This window comes from Anser brachyrhynchus (assembly GCF_964034855.1).
Source record: "Anser brachyrhynchus genome assembly, chromosome: 20".
NCBI lineage: Eukaryota > Metazoa > Chordata > Aves > Anseriformes > Anatidae > Anser > Anser brachyrhynchus.
Window position 1 is genome coordinate 6,541,793 of NC_137713.1, and position 16,810 is coordinate 6,558,602.

Below are 16,810 nucleotides of genomic sequence, written 5' to 3' on the forward strand. Positions count from 1 at the left end.
GCTATCACCTCTATAACTCTGGCCAAAACATCCACGGACACCACGTGTAGGCTGATCAGCGGGCATTATGCATCGTAGGTCTGTAGGAGGAGGGCAGGAAAAAATGAGAATTCACTTAATCAAAAGGTCCGTTCTTTCAATGAATGTGAACCAATCCACAGCTTGTTGCTTCTCTGGACAGTGCCTGGTCTTTCTCCACTACCCAGAAATTATCCGATACACTAGCACAACCTGGTGCTGAAGAGCTGCAATAACACACTGAGCAGGGCAAGTCAGCTCACCACCCTTCTTCCTCCAACACGTTTTTAGACACAGCTGCAAACACTCCCTATATTAAAAGCCCCATATCGATCAACAATTTTCCAAGTCCTTGTACTAGAAAACAAGTTGCTGAGCCTAATTAACAGCAAAACCACACTGCTTAATTGTTTTCTCCTCGATTAGATGCAGAGTCATAAGGAATTTGAATGGCAAAGGAAGTAGTCTAAAACGTTGGGCTATTTCTGACCAGCAATGTCTATTCCTCTTGCAAGGAGAAAACAGAAAACACCGCTGTCCCCTTATCAGAGACAGGCACTAACTATCTTGAATCAAATCAGCTACCTTCAGCAAACTGTTACCAACAAAGACAGCATGTGAGCACCTAAGAGATTAAGGGAGATCGCATCTCTTTCAACGCCTTGCCCAGAAAGGAAGAAGCAAAGACAGACTCTGGAGTTCATTACTTTTTGTGGGAGGGAAAGTCATTATAGTGGGATGACGTAAGCAAGGTCTTGAAGAGCAAATATTGCAGATTCTTTCCTCTCGAAGGGGAAGAAAGCTCTCCACCAGCTAACTGGAACGAAATCTCAAGTGAAGCCTTTTATACAAATTCCACCTCCATTCCAGAGAATGGAATTGATTAAAGCCTTTGGCTTTTCATTTATTTAACAACAGAGCGGCGTTGAAACAGTCTTGGTTATGAACCAAAGGGTAGCTCAAGATTTCCTTGTAGGCATTAATATTTTAGGCCATTTAACATAAAGTGAGTGCATTATAGAGTAATTGTGTACCATATGCTTTCTGTGTTTTGGTGAGAAGTGGCTGCCAGATGGGCTTTGATACTTATAGCTTGAAGTGTATGAATGGAAAAGATTAGAAGAAACAAGAAGCGCCAAGATCACACTAAATTCTGTTTCTTATTTTGTAAAGTATGTGACAAACATAGTGCTGGCAAGTTCTTTGCCAGATGACAGATATTAACTGTAAGTAAAACTGTAAAGGATTCTCAAGAAACCACGGTACAATCTGAGTTCTGATAAGCCATAAATCTGTAACTTAAACTATTGGTTTGCTCTTTGCTCTCACCCTTCTGCCATTATGCAGAAGGAAAGTACTTCTTTTTGCTTACCTTACAGACTCTGATTCAGAGAAAAAGGACAGAGAGGATGACACCTAAAACCAAGGGCACCTCCTGACATCCATGGAAAGAAGAAAAAAATAGTCAAAAAGCTCATTTAAAGTTTGTAACTATTTCAACATTTACAGCAGTGCTATTCAAGTTCACAGAACAAGCAGGCAAATTCTTCGGTAGATCTTCTGCAAAGCAGCTCGGCCGTAAGGGAGACTGCGAGAGATTCTGTAGCTGGAATTCTGTGTATTATGACCCAGTGCCATGTAGTACTTCATTCTGAGACACCATAAATCAGATGGGGAAATGAGGCAATCAGATGCAGTCAAGGTATCTAACATGACAACAGAGCTCCCACACCTTTTTGTATGAGTTAACCCTGAGGTCCTGGTCGTATTCTATCAGAGAGAAATGTGTATTAGAACAAAACCAACATTTATGAGACTTTTATTCATAACTCATTCAGCTACTTCTGAAAAATCCTATTCTGCCTTTTTAGCTCCCCCTGGCTTTTTGTTTGTTTGCACCATTCTTCTGCTGCTGCCCTAAACATACAGAACAAGCTTATTTCACTTCCAAGATGACAGGTCTCTTTTTCAGTACCAGAAATGAAGGATGCAGTGAGTACTTAAAAAAAAATAGTTTGTTGACAATTTTAATCTATTCTCATTTCCATACAAGCAGCTCTTTACAGTAAACCGAGTATTTCCTCCATGCTTGAACACCTCAATATCAGAAAAGAATTAGATTAGTTCATAAATTAGTACATAAATTAGTATCCTGCTGTATGGAACGAGCTACAAGAGGACTAGACAGTGACGTACTGACCTGGCAACTTTTGTTCAACAAAAGAAAGCACTTACAGGCAAAGTTACAATACTCATGACACAGCTTCCAAGTACTGGCTTCCCTATATCAGCAGTGAGAGCGATACTGTGATCAGAGCTGCTGATATACTGAATGAGAGTATAATGGTTTGTTGAGAGAGAGCACTGAAAAGTCAACAAAACAGCTGACTGAATCTGCTTTCTATTCATCTACGCTCTGGACAGGATAAACCCTTGCATTGTAGCACTGCTCTCAACTTGCATTTCTTTTTGTGACACAACCAAACCAGTAAAAGCCCCCTTCTCAGAGCATGAGCTCCTTACAAGTACCAGCAGAGAAGAAAAATGCAGTCAGTGTCTATACAGCATAAGCTACTCCTTCATGGTGAAGAGGGAGTCATTTAGAAGCAACTAGGTCTTTGATTTCTGCTTTAAAAATCAGATGAGTGATTAAAGCTATTCAAGCAAGTAGCTCTCTGATTAAGTTTTGTTTGGGCCTGATTATTTGCAACAGGCTTCACTTACACTCCGAAGAGATGTTTGAGAGGATTAGGGGTTTCAAGCACTGTGAACATGCATTCACACCCCTGCCAAAGGGGAAAAATACCTCTGAATCCTTGTGAAGAAAATCTTGCATTTTCTGTGAAGGACTTCCCACAATAAGAATAATGAAACGTATGTTCAGCTTCACTAAAAACTGTAGGGGGGAAAACGCTCAACTGACACTGTATTTAGGTAACTGAAACGTGTATCTCAGCAATCCTAGTGGGCAAGCAGCCCAAAATGGAACATCTTAGTTTGCTAAACACTAATTAGTATAATCCTGCGAGAGGATCTGAAGCAGTTGGAGTTCAAAAATCCAGATAAAACTTAGCTTCAAAAGCACATACTTTCCATAGACTTATGTCAGGATTTCATTTATTACCTCCCTGTAATACAGCCACCTTTTTGCCTCTTCGGAATGGATGCATTTTTGTTTAAGGAAGTCCATAAAAAATGAGAAGAGTGATAATAAGCTGAAGTTTTGCTTAGTTTTTGTTTGTGTTGGTTTTGTCTCCCCACACCCCCCTTCAAAACCCATTTACAACTTCACAACTTATAGGTTCTTTCTCAGAAAACATCTTACGAATTCTACTTTATGCTTGGACAAACACAAGCACGCTTAAGGAAATATGAATGCATTCAGTCATTGATCAGTGAAGGGAAAGAAGTTTGGATGAATACTTAAAAAAATGACAGAAAATAATTAGAATACCTTAATCCAAACTAGACAGATTATCACACTGTGTATGTAAGGATCTTTTAACATTCCCGTTAGTTTATACTTCTGCTCAAAGGCACGTCTCTACTTACTTGGTCAGCTTATGGCCTTTCATTGCTATGAGGAATTCTTTTACGGTCTCAGGACTCTGGTATCTACACGGTGTTTTTGATATGTACTTCAGTGTCTGTAAGGAAGAGGAAGAAAACATACATTATTCCACAGTTACTACTTTCTTCCCATGCTGACTATGAAACAAGCTATTTTTGAAAAGTCTTCTCAGTACTGCTCAAAAAAACTCAGCATATCATTTCAGGTTTTGGACGTTCCTTTCTTCCCCACTTTTTCAAAAAAGTATGAAGCGCTGCCATAGTTAACACAGATCACTCACACTTTTCTTTCCTCAGCAACACTATACTGATATTTGCTGAGGGAGTAAGGAACAGGCAATACATAACTACAACTTTATGTAATGGAAGTTACATTAGTACTTATCCAGAAAGTCTCAGTGAATTCAATTTACAATGACATGACCCAACTAGCTCATTACACACCAGGTTAGAATGACAGCTTTGACTGTTCCCTCTGTGGCTTTGGATAGCCATTTACCTGGGCCGTTCAAAGCCCAGAGTTACCTGTTGAAGAGTACAGGAAAGGAGTAATTCCTCGAATTTGATTGCAAATTTGAATTTCTTGATTTGAATGAAATACCTTCAGGTGATGCTAAGATTGTGATTAAGATACACTTACAGCTGCACTAAACAGCATCACTCAGATTTATTTTTTCTTTTTAAAACCAACCAATATTTACAGATTAATAGCTAGCTTAAAATGTACCAGGTGTATATCGTCGTTTTTTGTTTGTTTTTACAATAATACTTGAGAAAAGCTGAGGATTATTCATCTTTAAAACCACGTTACCTTCTTCAAAGTTTTAATGGCGTCAGTGGCAGGGGTAGAATGCCAACCCATAAAAAAAATCATTTAAGCTGCACAGCACGAGCAAAGCCTTTTCAATCTATGGTTGTCTTCATCCTTTATACACATATTTGGCAATGCTTTCTTAAAGTTCATAGAAGCAGGTTACGGGTTGTCACAAAAATCTGCATGACTACTGTAAATGTTCGGGTTTTTTTTACAGGTGAAACTTATCAACCTCGGATAACAGTTGCAACAGATCTGCTTTGTTTGTTTAAAATAACACACCTAGCAGACAGATGATACTTTATGTAATTTGACCTGACCAAATAAAAAAATGGCAATAAGTCTCTACTAGAAAAAAAACCAAACACTCACAAACAAATATCTTTTCACGGGAAGTAGCTTAGAAATCTTCCTAAATGTTGCTTGCATTAGGACCCAAAATGAAGAGTTGGAAATAATGAGAAACAAAAGAAAGGTCCAGGAAATCCTTGCATTGTCTGCACTGTGTGCATCAGCAACTGAAGGATTTGAAAGAGCATTGTCAAAGCCTGTTTTGAATTAAGGAAAAAAAATATCTTCATCTGATGATACTGCATAGCTATACATAAAGTTTAAAAGTATCTGTACAACTAACAATGCAACTAGCTAACTGGATCACAAATACAAAAATACATGTGTGGTAGGATAACATATGCACAGACTACCTATAATAATAGTAAGATATAATTACATATGTTATGCTTTGACTTTTCTTCTTTGTACCTATTCTCAGAAAATGTTTAAAGCAAATATTTAAAAAGTCAGAAGCCAAGAAAGCTGAATCAGTATTTACAGAGCAAAAAACAACATATACTGGGAAAAAGTGATTTACAAGATCACTATGTCAGTGAATGTATGCAAATTTATTTCCAGTGTTGGTTGTCATCTTGGTTGTCATCTAAAAAGTCTAGATAAATAAAAAGAAACTTCAAAAGCACAAGATAATTAATTCTACTTAACAGAGTTGATAAAATATGAATCATCGGTATTCTTAATGAGGTTTCCCTACATATTTAACATGTAGCAATATGACATGTAGCAATATGACAAAGCAATTAAAGCTTTAAGGTGTATTCTGACTTAAAAAATAAAAATATTACAGGGTCTTTCTCAGCTGATTTAAAGAGGAGACTGCTAGTCTCCATGAAGATTTAAATTAGAATTTTTGTAAGCCACTATTTTGTTGAATCTGAGGCTTAGGAATTAAAACTCTGCACCTTTTCAAACAAAGCCAGAACTAAAACAAAAACAAAGCCTAGGCCAAATCTTATTCACATGAGTAGTTTCACTGCTCAATGGGATTATTCATGCAAGCAAGGCAAACTGCTTTGGACTGGCTGCCAATCACGGTGCTACTCATGCAGTTCTCTGACATGGACACAAGAGGTCATACTGCATGTCTGTTTTGAAGTTACTAATTTGAGATACTTAAAATGTTAATATTTGTATTATACAGGATTTTAATAGTTCTTCCTAGTAACAGATTAAACATTTATTACCCATCTGGCATCCAACCAATGTTGATATTTGTACAAGTAATTTTGTGATTCCAGTCATCTACGTTTTGCTCTTTCGACCAAAAAAGAAGTATGTATTTTATTTGGAATGTATTAGTTTAATTCTCTTAACAAGAAGATATGTGATCTGTGCCTCACTGAAAACAAAATCAGGTGGCATCATCAGTTCATCAAACGATAGCAAGTTCTGCCCTGCATCTTAAAAGGATAGAATAAAGAATCATAGAATCATTTAGGTTGGGAAAGAACTTTAAGATCATCAAGCCCAACTGTAATGTCGAACCTTAAAAACAAGAGGAAATAATAATAATAATAATAATAATAATAATAATAATAATAATAATAATAATAAATAAAACAGGTTTTGTTTATTCTTTTTTTGTAAAGGATTTTAATAAGACCCTAGATTTTGCCCTCACGCCTCTGGCGAGCACTGCTCATCTCAATCCCGTGATCTGCAACAGTTAGCCAGCACGTACCAGCTAAAGAAAACTTTCAGATATTTGAATACAAGAATCTTATTACAGCACTACAGGCAACGCTCTGCTATCTGGGAAGATGGGAGGCTGGAGCCTCCAGAGAATAGAAAAGCCCAGTGAGGCAGATGTTTGGAAGCACTGTGCAGACACCCAAGCTCCTCCCTGGCTCCGCTGGCTAGCTTCAGGCCAGAATTACCTGTGCCAGTCGCAGGACAGCCCTGCTACATTAATTGTTCCCACTGAACGGGAATACAGTTCAGGGAGAGCAGGATGTTACCGCAGAGTTAGAGTGGATCCAGTAGAATCCCACACTCTGCTTCATGCACAGGAGACCTAAAATGCAACCGGTACTGACCCTGGAAATACTCCAGCTATGGTCATACCTACCACACCTGAGTTTATAAACTTTACTGACAGAAATGTCTGTACACGGAACCAGCTGCACGGTTCTGAATTTATAGTGCACTTACCCTGCAACATGAATAAACTGACTACAGATAATGAAAACTGAAAAAAAAAATAGGGTAACCTGGATGCAAAATGACCGAATGATGTGAATCAGTCCAGCTTGTGCTAATTTGCAAAGGAACTTTACAGTGCTACTCACTTCATACATGATTGTGTTCAGATTCTGCTGACCAGAGCTCTGCTTGTTTTTCCCACTCTCTTTGCGCTGCTGCTTAAGATCAGTAAGTAACTGGAACACCTGGGGAAAAAAATGCTTTAAATCATTTGAGATTATTTTACCTAAAAATATTACAGCAGGAAAGCACAGACGAATCCTGTCAACCAAATAAAAAAGTGTTGCTTCTTTGCTGACTACACCAGTTAGTTAAAATGAAAAATATTTTGGCAACAGAAAGGTGAATAGAGAGAGGTGTAAATTTGTGAAAACTTTTTTTTTTTTAAGTGAATATTTTAAACAGATTTTCAGCAATTGTTAGGTGTTATTCAAGAGTCCCAAAGGACCCTGTCCCAGTTGACAGAATGAATCTATTCTATTTATTTATCTTAAATCATGTCCTAAACAGAGTTGGGTCAATACCCTGCTGTAATGACACAGAGCTCCCATTTAAATACTAGTGATACTTGAACAAAATCTCCTGCTCATTTGTTGCCCTGCCGGATTTGTTAAGACAGATGTACCTACAATATTAAACATATATATTCCCTGTCTCACAGGGATACAATTTTATATTATCTGCAAGAAAAAAAAATATACTCTACAATTGTCACACTGCCAAGAACCTACTATATAAAGGCTTGAACTATAAATGAGATTAGTGGCCCTTTTATACATTCCAGTGGAATTACTCATAATAGTACATGGTAGAGTGACCAATATGGTGTTATGGTATGTTAAGCCGCAAAGATTACATTAGCTCCCTATTTCATCACAAAAATATAGTACAACCAGACATACTCTTGAAAAGATGTGATAAAAACGTCTTCACATTTATGATGCAGTGAATATTAAAAACGTAGGAGTGAGATTCAGAGGGTAGGTCTGAATGCAAGGAAGACATTTTGATTTCTACAACCGTGCTTTGTCAAATTTGCTGCAACATCACGGCTTCTTTATTCATCATAGCCAGACATGCAGGAAAATATTGAGAAAGCATCACAATTACCCCATTTATTCCAATATTAAATCACATCAAGTTGTAATTCCTTCAGATGTTTTGCTTCGGGCTTTACCGTATATCCAGAGCATACCCACAGCAAAGTAACAGATGACTTCTTACTGTTTCTTCCCTCATTTTTAACTAGCTTAATTCAAGTTCCAGTTCCAATTATAAGCTCAAGTCCACAGAAGTAACAATACAAATATTTCTAGACGGTGAGAAGCATGAACATTACTACGAACCCTACATTTACTTTGTATTTTATCTTCTGTGAAAAAGGAACACCTTGTCTATCAACCACAAGTAGTCGATCCTTGACTTAAAGGATTCAAAAGGATTTCAAAACTGAAACTATGCATTTAATAAATATTTGAAGACAATATGACCAGTGACGACGAGACATAAAATGACAACTCCAATCTCACAAAAGAAATTCAGGCATAGAACATAAAACACGTCAGTCTTGAATACTCCTTTCACACACCACTTTCTGTGCAAAATATTACCTTGATAAAGAGAATGTTAGCTATGCCAGTCAAAGAAAAGAGGAGCAAACAGAAAGAGGTCCATAGTTTTAGGGGAATCAGTATTTTGAAGAGCAGTAAAAAGCCATGCCCAATATAGCTGCAGACACTGCAAATCCCTTCCTGCAAATAACTGAAAAGCTGCATGCATAACAACTGTGCTGTCAAAGGGAAATAAGCACTCATCAGTAACTTCATTTTCCCGCTTCCTTTTGTTCTTTTTCAACATATATGGTACATCCACCAACATAAAGACTAAGCCGAAGAAAGTTTTGTCTGAAGAGCATAAAGAATTGATTCTGCAATTCTCCCTGCACTGCACCACCCCGTTAGGACACCTACAGATTTCACAAAAAATGGCCAACGCTGCTACTGAACCTCAGCAGGCAGTAATACCTAGACTCCAAAATGCCAGCAAACAAAAAAGAAGGAAGCAGAGATGATTTAGCAATAAATAATCTCTGAAATATTTGCTATTTTCTGGACTGTCATATAAAGCATCAGTAAATTCAGCACAGGTACAGAACTGTTTAAAGATGGGGATAACCAAATCCTAAATAACAAACCACCACACAAAAGAGGATTCAGCAAACTAACCATGTAACTGTGTAGAGATGGCAAGGCTGAACTTAACGTTGCCGACATACTCAAGATCAGACCGGTATCTATTTGAAAAACATGTTTGTGTTTGATTTGGGACCAACCAAGTAATGATACTGTACCCACTACTACTGAAAACATTTCTGGATTTCCTTGAAAAAACTTTCTTAACAACAAATAAAATAAGGGAACAAAAGTCACACAGTCTTGTTGATTGTCACTGGCAATTTTTTCAGCTTCAAAAGTGTTCAAGTGGCTGCCTCCAGCATTAAGGTATTGGTTTAAAATCAGGATGCAGATAAACTTACCTCAAAGTTACTCAGCAATGCGGCATTTGCATCTTTTCTAAAAACAAAAAAGAAAGCAATTATTTATGTTCCAAATGAAACAATTTGAAACTTTTCTTTGCAGAGTCATTAAGACACTAAAAGAACAGATGCTATTTTCACGGAGTTGATTTCTTCAAAAAAAAAAAAATCAAGAAATTGATTTTGAGGATTCTGCAATTATCAAGCTGTTGCCTCCTCTGAAAAAGTATTTATTTTTCCATATTATAAGTTTATTACATAGGTGTACATCATATTTTGCACAATTTGACCTATGAATCTTAACACACTTCCATTACATAATCCTTTTACTCAGCCACACTATTTTATTCACTCACCCAATTTTACCAACTATACCCAAATTTCCTTCCTTCTTCCTCATATAAAAAGGCCTCCAGTTTTATTTGGATGAGGACTGACAGGAAAAGTCATTAAGATTATGCACACTATTTATTTATTAGACAAGGAAAAAGAAAACAATTACTTTCTTTGTACAATGTACATATTGTGTGTGTGTGTGTAGATCCAGGTATGCCATTACACACACTGTACTGAGTAAACAAACAAATGACTACATACAAAAACTTATCAAATTTTCTCTTTATTTATTATTTGAATCTTTGTGTGGCTACTCCTTTATCCCATTTTCCACCAGCCAAACACTTCCTCGTGCATTCTGTCCCGATTAAGCAAGTCAAATGCATTTTTAAATTAATCATGCCTCTACTACTACTGAATATTGTAATTTTATATTTCTAAATTAAAAAAAGGGAGAAAAGCCTGACACAGAACACCATACATTCTCCAAACAATACATTCTGCTGAGCAGTCACTAGCCACAACAACAGCAAGTTTCCATACAAAAGGAAAAAAAGGCTTTTCTCAGGTCTGTGCAGCAGCATATAAAAAAAAAAAAAAGGTACAATGTATTGTCAAGCACCATCAACTGTTGAAATAGAACTGTCACGTTCATCCCTTTCAAATGAATTAAATGCATCCACAAACTTCCACAGGTTCTATCATTGTTTTTAAATGAAAATGACCTTCTAAAATACGCTGAGATGAACTTCAACTTCCATTTCGCTGACTCGAGTGAAAGTTCAGCAAGTGAGCTCATACATGCATTAGTTTTCATTCATGTTTTACAAACCATATAGCTTTTGTTGTTAGGTAAATGCAATTCCTCAGAATCTTTGCATTCAGTCTATTGCTACAAAAATCCCTATGGATCAAGGACATTCTTTGTTAGAAATAATAATGCCAGAGAAGAATTATATATGGAATTATTCAGTTAAAGTGAGAGGATCATATAGAGTAAATACATTACTACAAAAATGCATCTCTGGGAAACCTATCTGAAGTTAAATTATTTAAGACAATTGGTTTCTTGCTTTCAATTCTAAACCACTGTCATTCAGAAAAACGCTTATTTTGTCTTCTAACAATGGACAGTAGATGAGTCGGTCTAGATCTTAAAACTTCAACAATTTTTGCTGTGCTGAAATATCAGAATTACAAAGTAGCAAACAAGCCCAGTTTCAAAAATTTTGCTGAACTTATGGAGTAGAAATGTAATTTTCTTCAGCCCTCTCATGAGTCAGCTATCAATTCTACACTCAGAAAAAAAAAGATAAAGAATGAATTTCAACGTATATTTTAAATAAAAAGTATGCTTAATTATTACGACAATAAGAAATGTCATGTTTACACCAAAAATATAAACATGTTTTAGAATCTTTCACAGAGGCACCATTGGTCCAAATTTTAGTCCAAAACAAAGTATTATTGAGAAGGCCTTCAACTTATAACATCAGAAAATGTCTTACTGTATGGCATTACACATCTAAAGGCATCATTTATGCTTCGTGTTTTAAAATTTGATATTTAAACCCAAACATTTTTAGAGGATTCTTTTCTCTACTAACAGATACTTTTGGCGTAAGAACTTAGAGATGTTTTCTAGTTGTAGAGCTTCCCTTTAGGAAGACCATCACGCAGGAAGTATAAGACTGGGAAGATTAAATTCCAGCAGTAACTCAAGTGCAAAATGGTCTAAGTTGTTCCACTTGGATGCAAGGGACACCCACGCACAGCTCAGGACTTCAGACCCCTGGTCTTCTACTTCTGATGCCCATTTTTTTGGTACCACCAGTAAAATAAACTGTTTTACTCAAGGTGGTAAAAAAAAAATAAAGTGGATGTATAAGTGGCATCACAGACTTACTACTAACAGTACTGACAGAATCTCTTTCGGTAGAGCAAATCCTATCTTTCACACATGCAACAGCAACCTTGAGGCCATGTATGCCTTTTGCAGCATTTTTCAGCGCACACCAGTGAGAAGAGGTCGTTTCCCTGCTGTCACCACTCATGTTACAGCTAACACAATACAAACTGCCATTTCAATGAACGTCCCTGATTTGTTATCTGCTTTTGAATTGTACATATAGAAGATTAAACAATAATAGAGCCTCTATGTCCAGTAGGAATGGCCCCAGCTCAGCCGGTGTTGGCGGATGCTGACGTGCATCCCACAGGACTCACTTTCCGTACCCCATTCACCAGAAACCAGCACGTCCTGCATGTACATCACCACACAGTGCTCACAGAACTCACCAGAATGAGTCCCAAAGCTTTGACATAGGTCAAAGCCTATTGTTTGGTGCTCAAGTGATGCTAACAAGATAGAAACATACAAAGCGTTGTGTAACACAGTGACCTCGGGGCTGAGGGCACAGGGCCTGGGGCTGGCTGGTTTTGCAGCCACCAGGTATTTATGTACCCCTTATGTTTCTTCCATCTCCACACCAGCATGCGCTGCTCCTACAATTAGCTGTTTATCTGATATTTGCAAGAATAATCTTCCCCCACAACCTGCAGAATAGGACTCATATTTCCCTTCTTGAGTAGAAATAGAGAGAGAAGAGGAAAACGCTGTGTACACACATGGCCAGACAAACAGGAAGGGCAGGGGACATGTGGACTCAGAGCAGGATTAAAGTTAAGCCACGATGTCGTTTTCCCAAACAGATGTTTCAGCGATATTTGCAAAGCAAACAAACAAACAAAAAAGCTCAGTTTCTCAGCAGAAGGCCTAAGCAAACTGCTGATTATAGGGCTGCAGGAGGCCCTACGCACTCTCACACACACACTACATGCTGCCTCACAGACACCCACCTCCACACACACACAAACCCGCACAAACACACATCCCCAAGCACACACGGCGCAGACCCAGGCAGATATACCGCCCCACACACACATCCCAGCCCAGGAGCCCCCACAGAAGCAGGGGGGATGCTGAGGGGCCGCCGGCAGCGACCCGCGCCCACCCCGTTCCTTACACCTCCATCTTGTCGGCGGCCCTCAGCCTGCGCAGCCGCCGCCTCGCCGGGGGCCGGCCCCTTCCACAGCCGGCCCCGCGCCTGCCCGGAGACGGTGTGCGGGAGCTAGGCTGAAGGAAGGAAGCGGAAGAGCCGCAGGAAGGGGAAAAAAAAAATAAAAAAATTACCCAACTCTCAGAGCAAAAAGTAAAAGTCCAACTGCATTGGCCGGGAATCGAACCCGGGCCTCCCGCGTGGCAGGCGAGAATTCTACCACTGAACCACCAATGCCGGTGATGAAAGAGGTTTTGCCGCCCCCTCACTTGTATCTACCAGCTTTGTACACTGAGCCGCTCCCCAAGTTGCTCGCACATCCACGTCCACCTCACGCAGCGAAAAAAGGGCTCTTCAGAGCGTTCAAGAAGCACTAAAAGACCTCTCTGGCATCCAGAAAGTTTAAAATAGATGTGCCTGCCAGTCCCTGTGGATAATATGGAGGATGAGAATATACCATGGAATATAGATATATAGAATATTGGTACATAGAATCTCTATATAGAATACAGATTCTTTGTATTTTGAAAGGCCAAGGAGATTTCACTTGCAGAACAGTAACTACTTGCAGAACAGTAACTACTGTCAACAGAAAGCTTGGTACAAAAAATGTCATCGGGGCAAAACACATTCTCATAATCTGCTGAGGATCTGACAGTCAGCCAGTGTTAAGAATGATGACAAGGGGAGAACAGCACCACTGGGGCCCCTGCAAATCAAAGCTCTAGCCATATGCAAGCAATCCTGGAGGCTGCAGGAGCTGTACGGTACTGCTGCTGTCTTTTAAAGCACCTGCACAGACATCTTACCAGGCTCATCAGCATCGTGTGTCTTCCTAACATCACTGTGATCCTTTCCCGTTTAATTTATGTGCTATTAAATTTTGAAAGAGCTCTTCTCATTCCTGAGGAAACTAAAGACACTTCATTGGGCACGAATAGCTGAAAATCCCATTGGCTACCACAAGAAAAACTATCTAGACCAGGGACTGAGAGCCAGAGAAACACTGATTAATTTACTTTGCCGTTATCTCTTAGGCTAAGGTTCAAACACAAACACTAGCACAGCAGCACTAAGTCGCTAAGGAGTCACAAAAACCTGCTTGTTTGCAGCAGGGCTGTAAGAGCAATCTAGGGAACAGGAGGGATTGGACATCTTGTGCCCACAACCTCCCAGGTATGATACTATCGCAAAATCCACCAGCCACTTTTCACCCTGTAATTAAGCCAGAAGAAAGCCTACTCTCAATTTGGGATTTGGATCTCTTCGGGGTATTGCGAATCCTCATCCAGCTCTGAATGATAAGAGCAAACTGCAGAGTCTGAGGTGCCCAGACAGTGGGCAACAAACAGCTCTCAGACATCCAGAAACCATCAGGATCAGATATCTAAGTGCTGGACAAAGTTTAAAAGCCTACTGTAAAGGGTTTTTTTTCAGCCCTTTCCACCTGCAGACCCCTAAAAATGTTTTAGTAGATGTGTGAACCCCTTCACATACAGATTGTTGTACAGACAGAAATTAATTTATATTATGGAATCACTTTTCATGGAGTTCTTAGAAAAAAGAGCCAGGAGAAAGGTCTTTAAGCTGCAGACTGAAAGTTGTCGGTCTGACTCAGTGGATAGGATGTAAGGGATGCTGGCCTTTTTCATGTCAGGATTAACTGACCTTGCAAGCTGGCCAAAACCGGCACAGCAAATGCTCTGTAACTTCTCTGCCATATTTCAAACCCTGTCCATGAAACTGCCTGCACACCAGCTCCCAGCTAGGCTAAAAAGAGGAAAAGAATGGAAAGGAAGTCAGTCAGCTTTCGTTTGAGAATATAGTATTTCCAGACTCTATCAGGTTTCAGAGTTTTATTCCAGGAACCTACTAATCCTTGCCTGCCCCTCACCGTTCTCTTTAGATATGGGTTCAAAATCTTCAGCATATTAATTTTATTTCTCCTTTGCATCTCCTTGTTATACCTCTCCCCCAACACCAGTGTATCATATTTATTCTCAGGGATGCTCCAAAAGTTTCGATCCAGACCTTTTTTTACAGTCCACGATGACAATGCCCAGTTCCAGCAGCTAGGAAGAATGAGCGCAACACAAATGCCTCTCTCAGTGGCTCTAAACTTTTTTTTTTTCTTTCCAATAGAGATATTCTTCCTAAATATTTTCTAACAGAAGCACGCAGCCTGTTGGGATTTAACTACATAAACAAACCAGCTACCACCAGCTACCCACTGACATCATGCAAGGGAGAAGGGGAAGCTCTCAGAGAGAACTCATTGCCCTTACACACAACTTTCCAGGAGAGACGGGCTGATTAGCTCAGTTAACGTTGTTTTTAATTGCCGCACATTCGATGTTAGACAGTTATGCTACACCATCCATAGGGAATGCAGACATAGGTCTTTCTAAATGTGCTTAGCATGTCAACATTTTAAGCATTGGCTTGTGATTGTTACCAGTAAGGCCTGGTGAGAGAGGGGCCTCGGTATTAACTATTGAAAGCAGGGGGCCTAGTGATCGCTATTGAAAGCAGATCTGCAGGGTATTTGTGTTCTTTGTCATGAAAGATGTTTACTGTATTCAGCAGTTCGCTGATCACCCTATAGTGTCTTTTTTTCTTTTACATTCAAAATTCATTAAACAAAGTTCGTTTTTTTGTCGTTGCTTCTTTTTTTTTTTAACAAAAAATGTCAGCACTGCTTCACACCAGTCTAGCTGACAGTGCATTTGCCTAGCACTTTCAGTCCACAGAGCTTTTTTCTTTTTCTAAACCAAAATGACAGTAAAAAAAGAATGCAGTTAAAGAAGGTACATTGTAGCAGGTTATGTCACCCCAGACTCAGTTATGGGAAATAGGTCCTGTTATGAACAGAGCATTTCTAGAAACACTAAAGCACTCTTTCAGAGCTGCACTCCACAAGTATTGCACTCTTCCAGTGGGGGGAAAAAGAAAACAACATACACTCTAAAAGAAATAGTAAGGATATGACTGTGATTACAAAAGCAAGTACAAATAAAATTCAAATCTTCTTCAAATCTTACATTTAAATGTATTTAATTAAACTCCTTCATGTTGCAAAATGGGCAATTTACTCTCTATTACTACCTTACCATATGTCAGCTTGGATAAAGGTGTAGCTGGAAATACTGATGTGTGAATGATGTGCCATCCTCTGTGCTAAAATTGAAAATAAGTGGACAATGTGGAAATACGTGGACAATAAGTGGACAACCTTTCCATCAGAACTTCCTCAGTATTTAACTGTGGGATGGGGATTTGGGGGCTTAATCTTTCCATTTCACAAGGCAAATCAAAAGACTGAAAGAAGAAGACAGGACATAGAGAGGCATCAAAACCAGCACAAATAGAGAAGAGAGTAATGAGGAGAATACATTTCCGTGATTGTTAGAAAGCCTATTCTGCAATACTAGCTCACTGTTTTCCTCTCAAAAAATTCAACTGTCCCAGCCCAAAGGATCTTTAAGACATTCTACTTCTTCAATGTTCAGTGTTACATTAAGGACTTCTGATTAGATTTACAGTTTCACTTCTTCATTATAAAAATATTGCCCTGTATTCCATGTTGCTTACTATATAGAAAGGAGAGTTGTTGAGCGTTTCATCTAAAAACAGGAAAAGAGAGAATTAGCAACCTCCTAGATACAAACTGGGACAGAAGGTAAGCAGCGTACTACAAACAAACCGATTCCTGTGAAGTTTGCTAAACGCACAATGATACTGCTGACAGATCCCATGTGCAAGTACATGTCCTTGCTATGTCCAGTATCAGACAGACTGATAAAAATACGACCAAATAGGATCACCTGATAGCAAACACAGAAGGCTTCTTGGTTGCAGAACTAGATTCGTAGTCAAGGCATAGATTATGAAAACTGCAGAAATTCAACCAGGTTGTTCCCA

At 38.9% G+C, this 16,810-nt stretch overlaps 1 protein-coding gene across 2 annotated transcripts in view; it reads right to left on the reverse strand.

The window, feature by feature from the left end:
• Positions 1-12,997, reverse strand: part of CRCP (CGRP receptor component) — a 30,816-nt gene extending 17,819 nt beyond the window's left edge. The window contains exons 1-4 of one of the 2 annotated variants that reach the window (XM_080563467.1): positions 12,857-12,997; positions 9,495-9,531; positions 7,045-7,143; positions 3,571-3,665 (exon numbers count right to left, since the gene is read on the reverse strand). In XM_080563467.1, the coding sequence (XP_080419593.1) occupies positions 3,571-3,665; positions 7,045-7,143; positions 9,495-9,531; positions 12,857-12,864 (239 nt within the window). In that variant the 5' untranslated portion in view covers positions 12,865-12,997. The remainder of the gene's footprint in view (positions 1-3,570; positions 3,666-7,044; positions 7,144-9,494; positions 9,532-12,856) is intronic. The other variant, XM_080563468.1, reaches the window with a different exon arrangement.
• Positions 12,998-16,810: the final 3,813 nt, after the last annotated feature.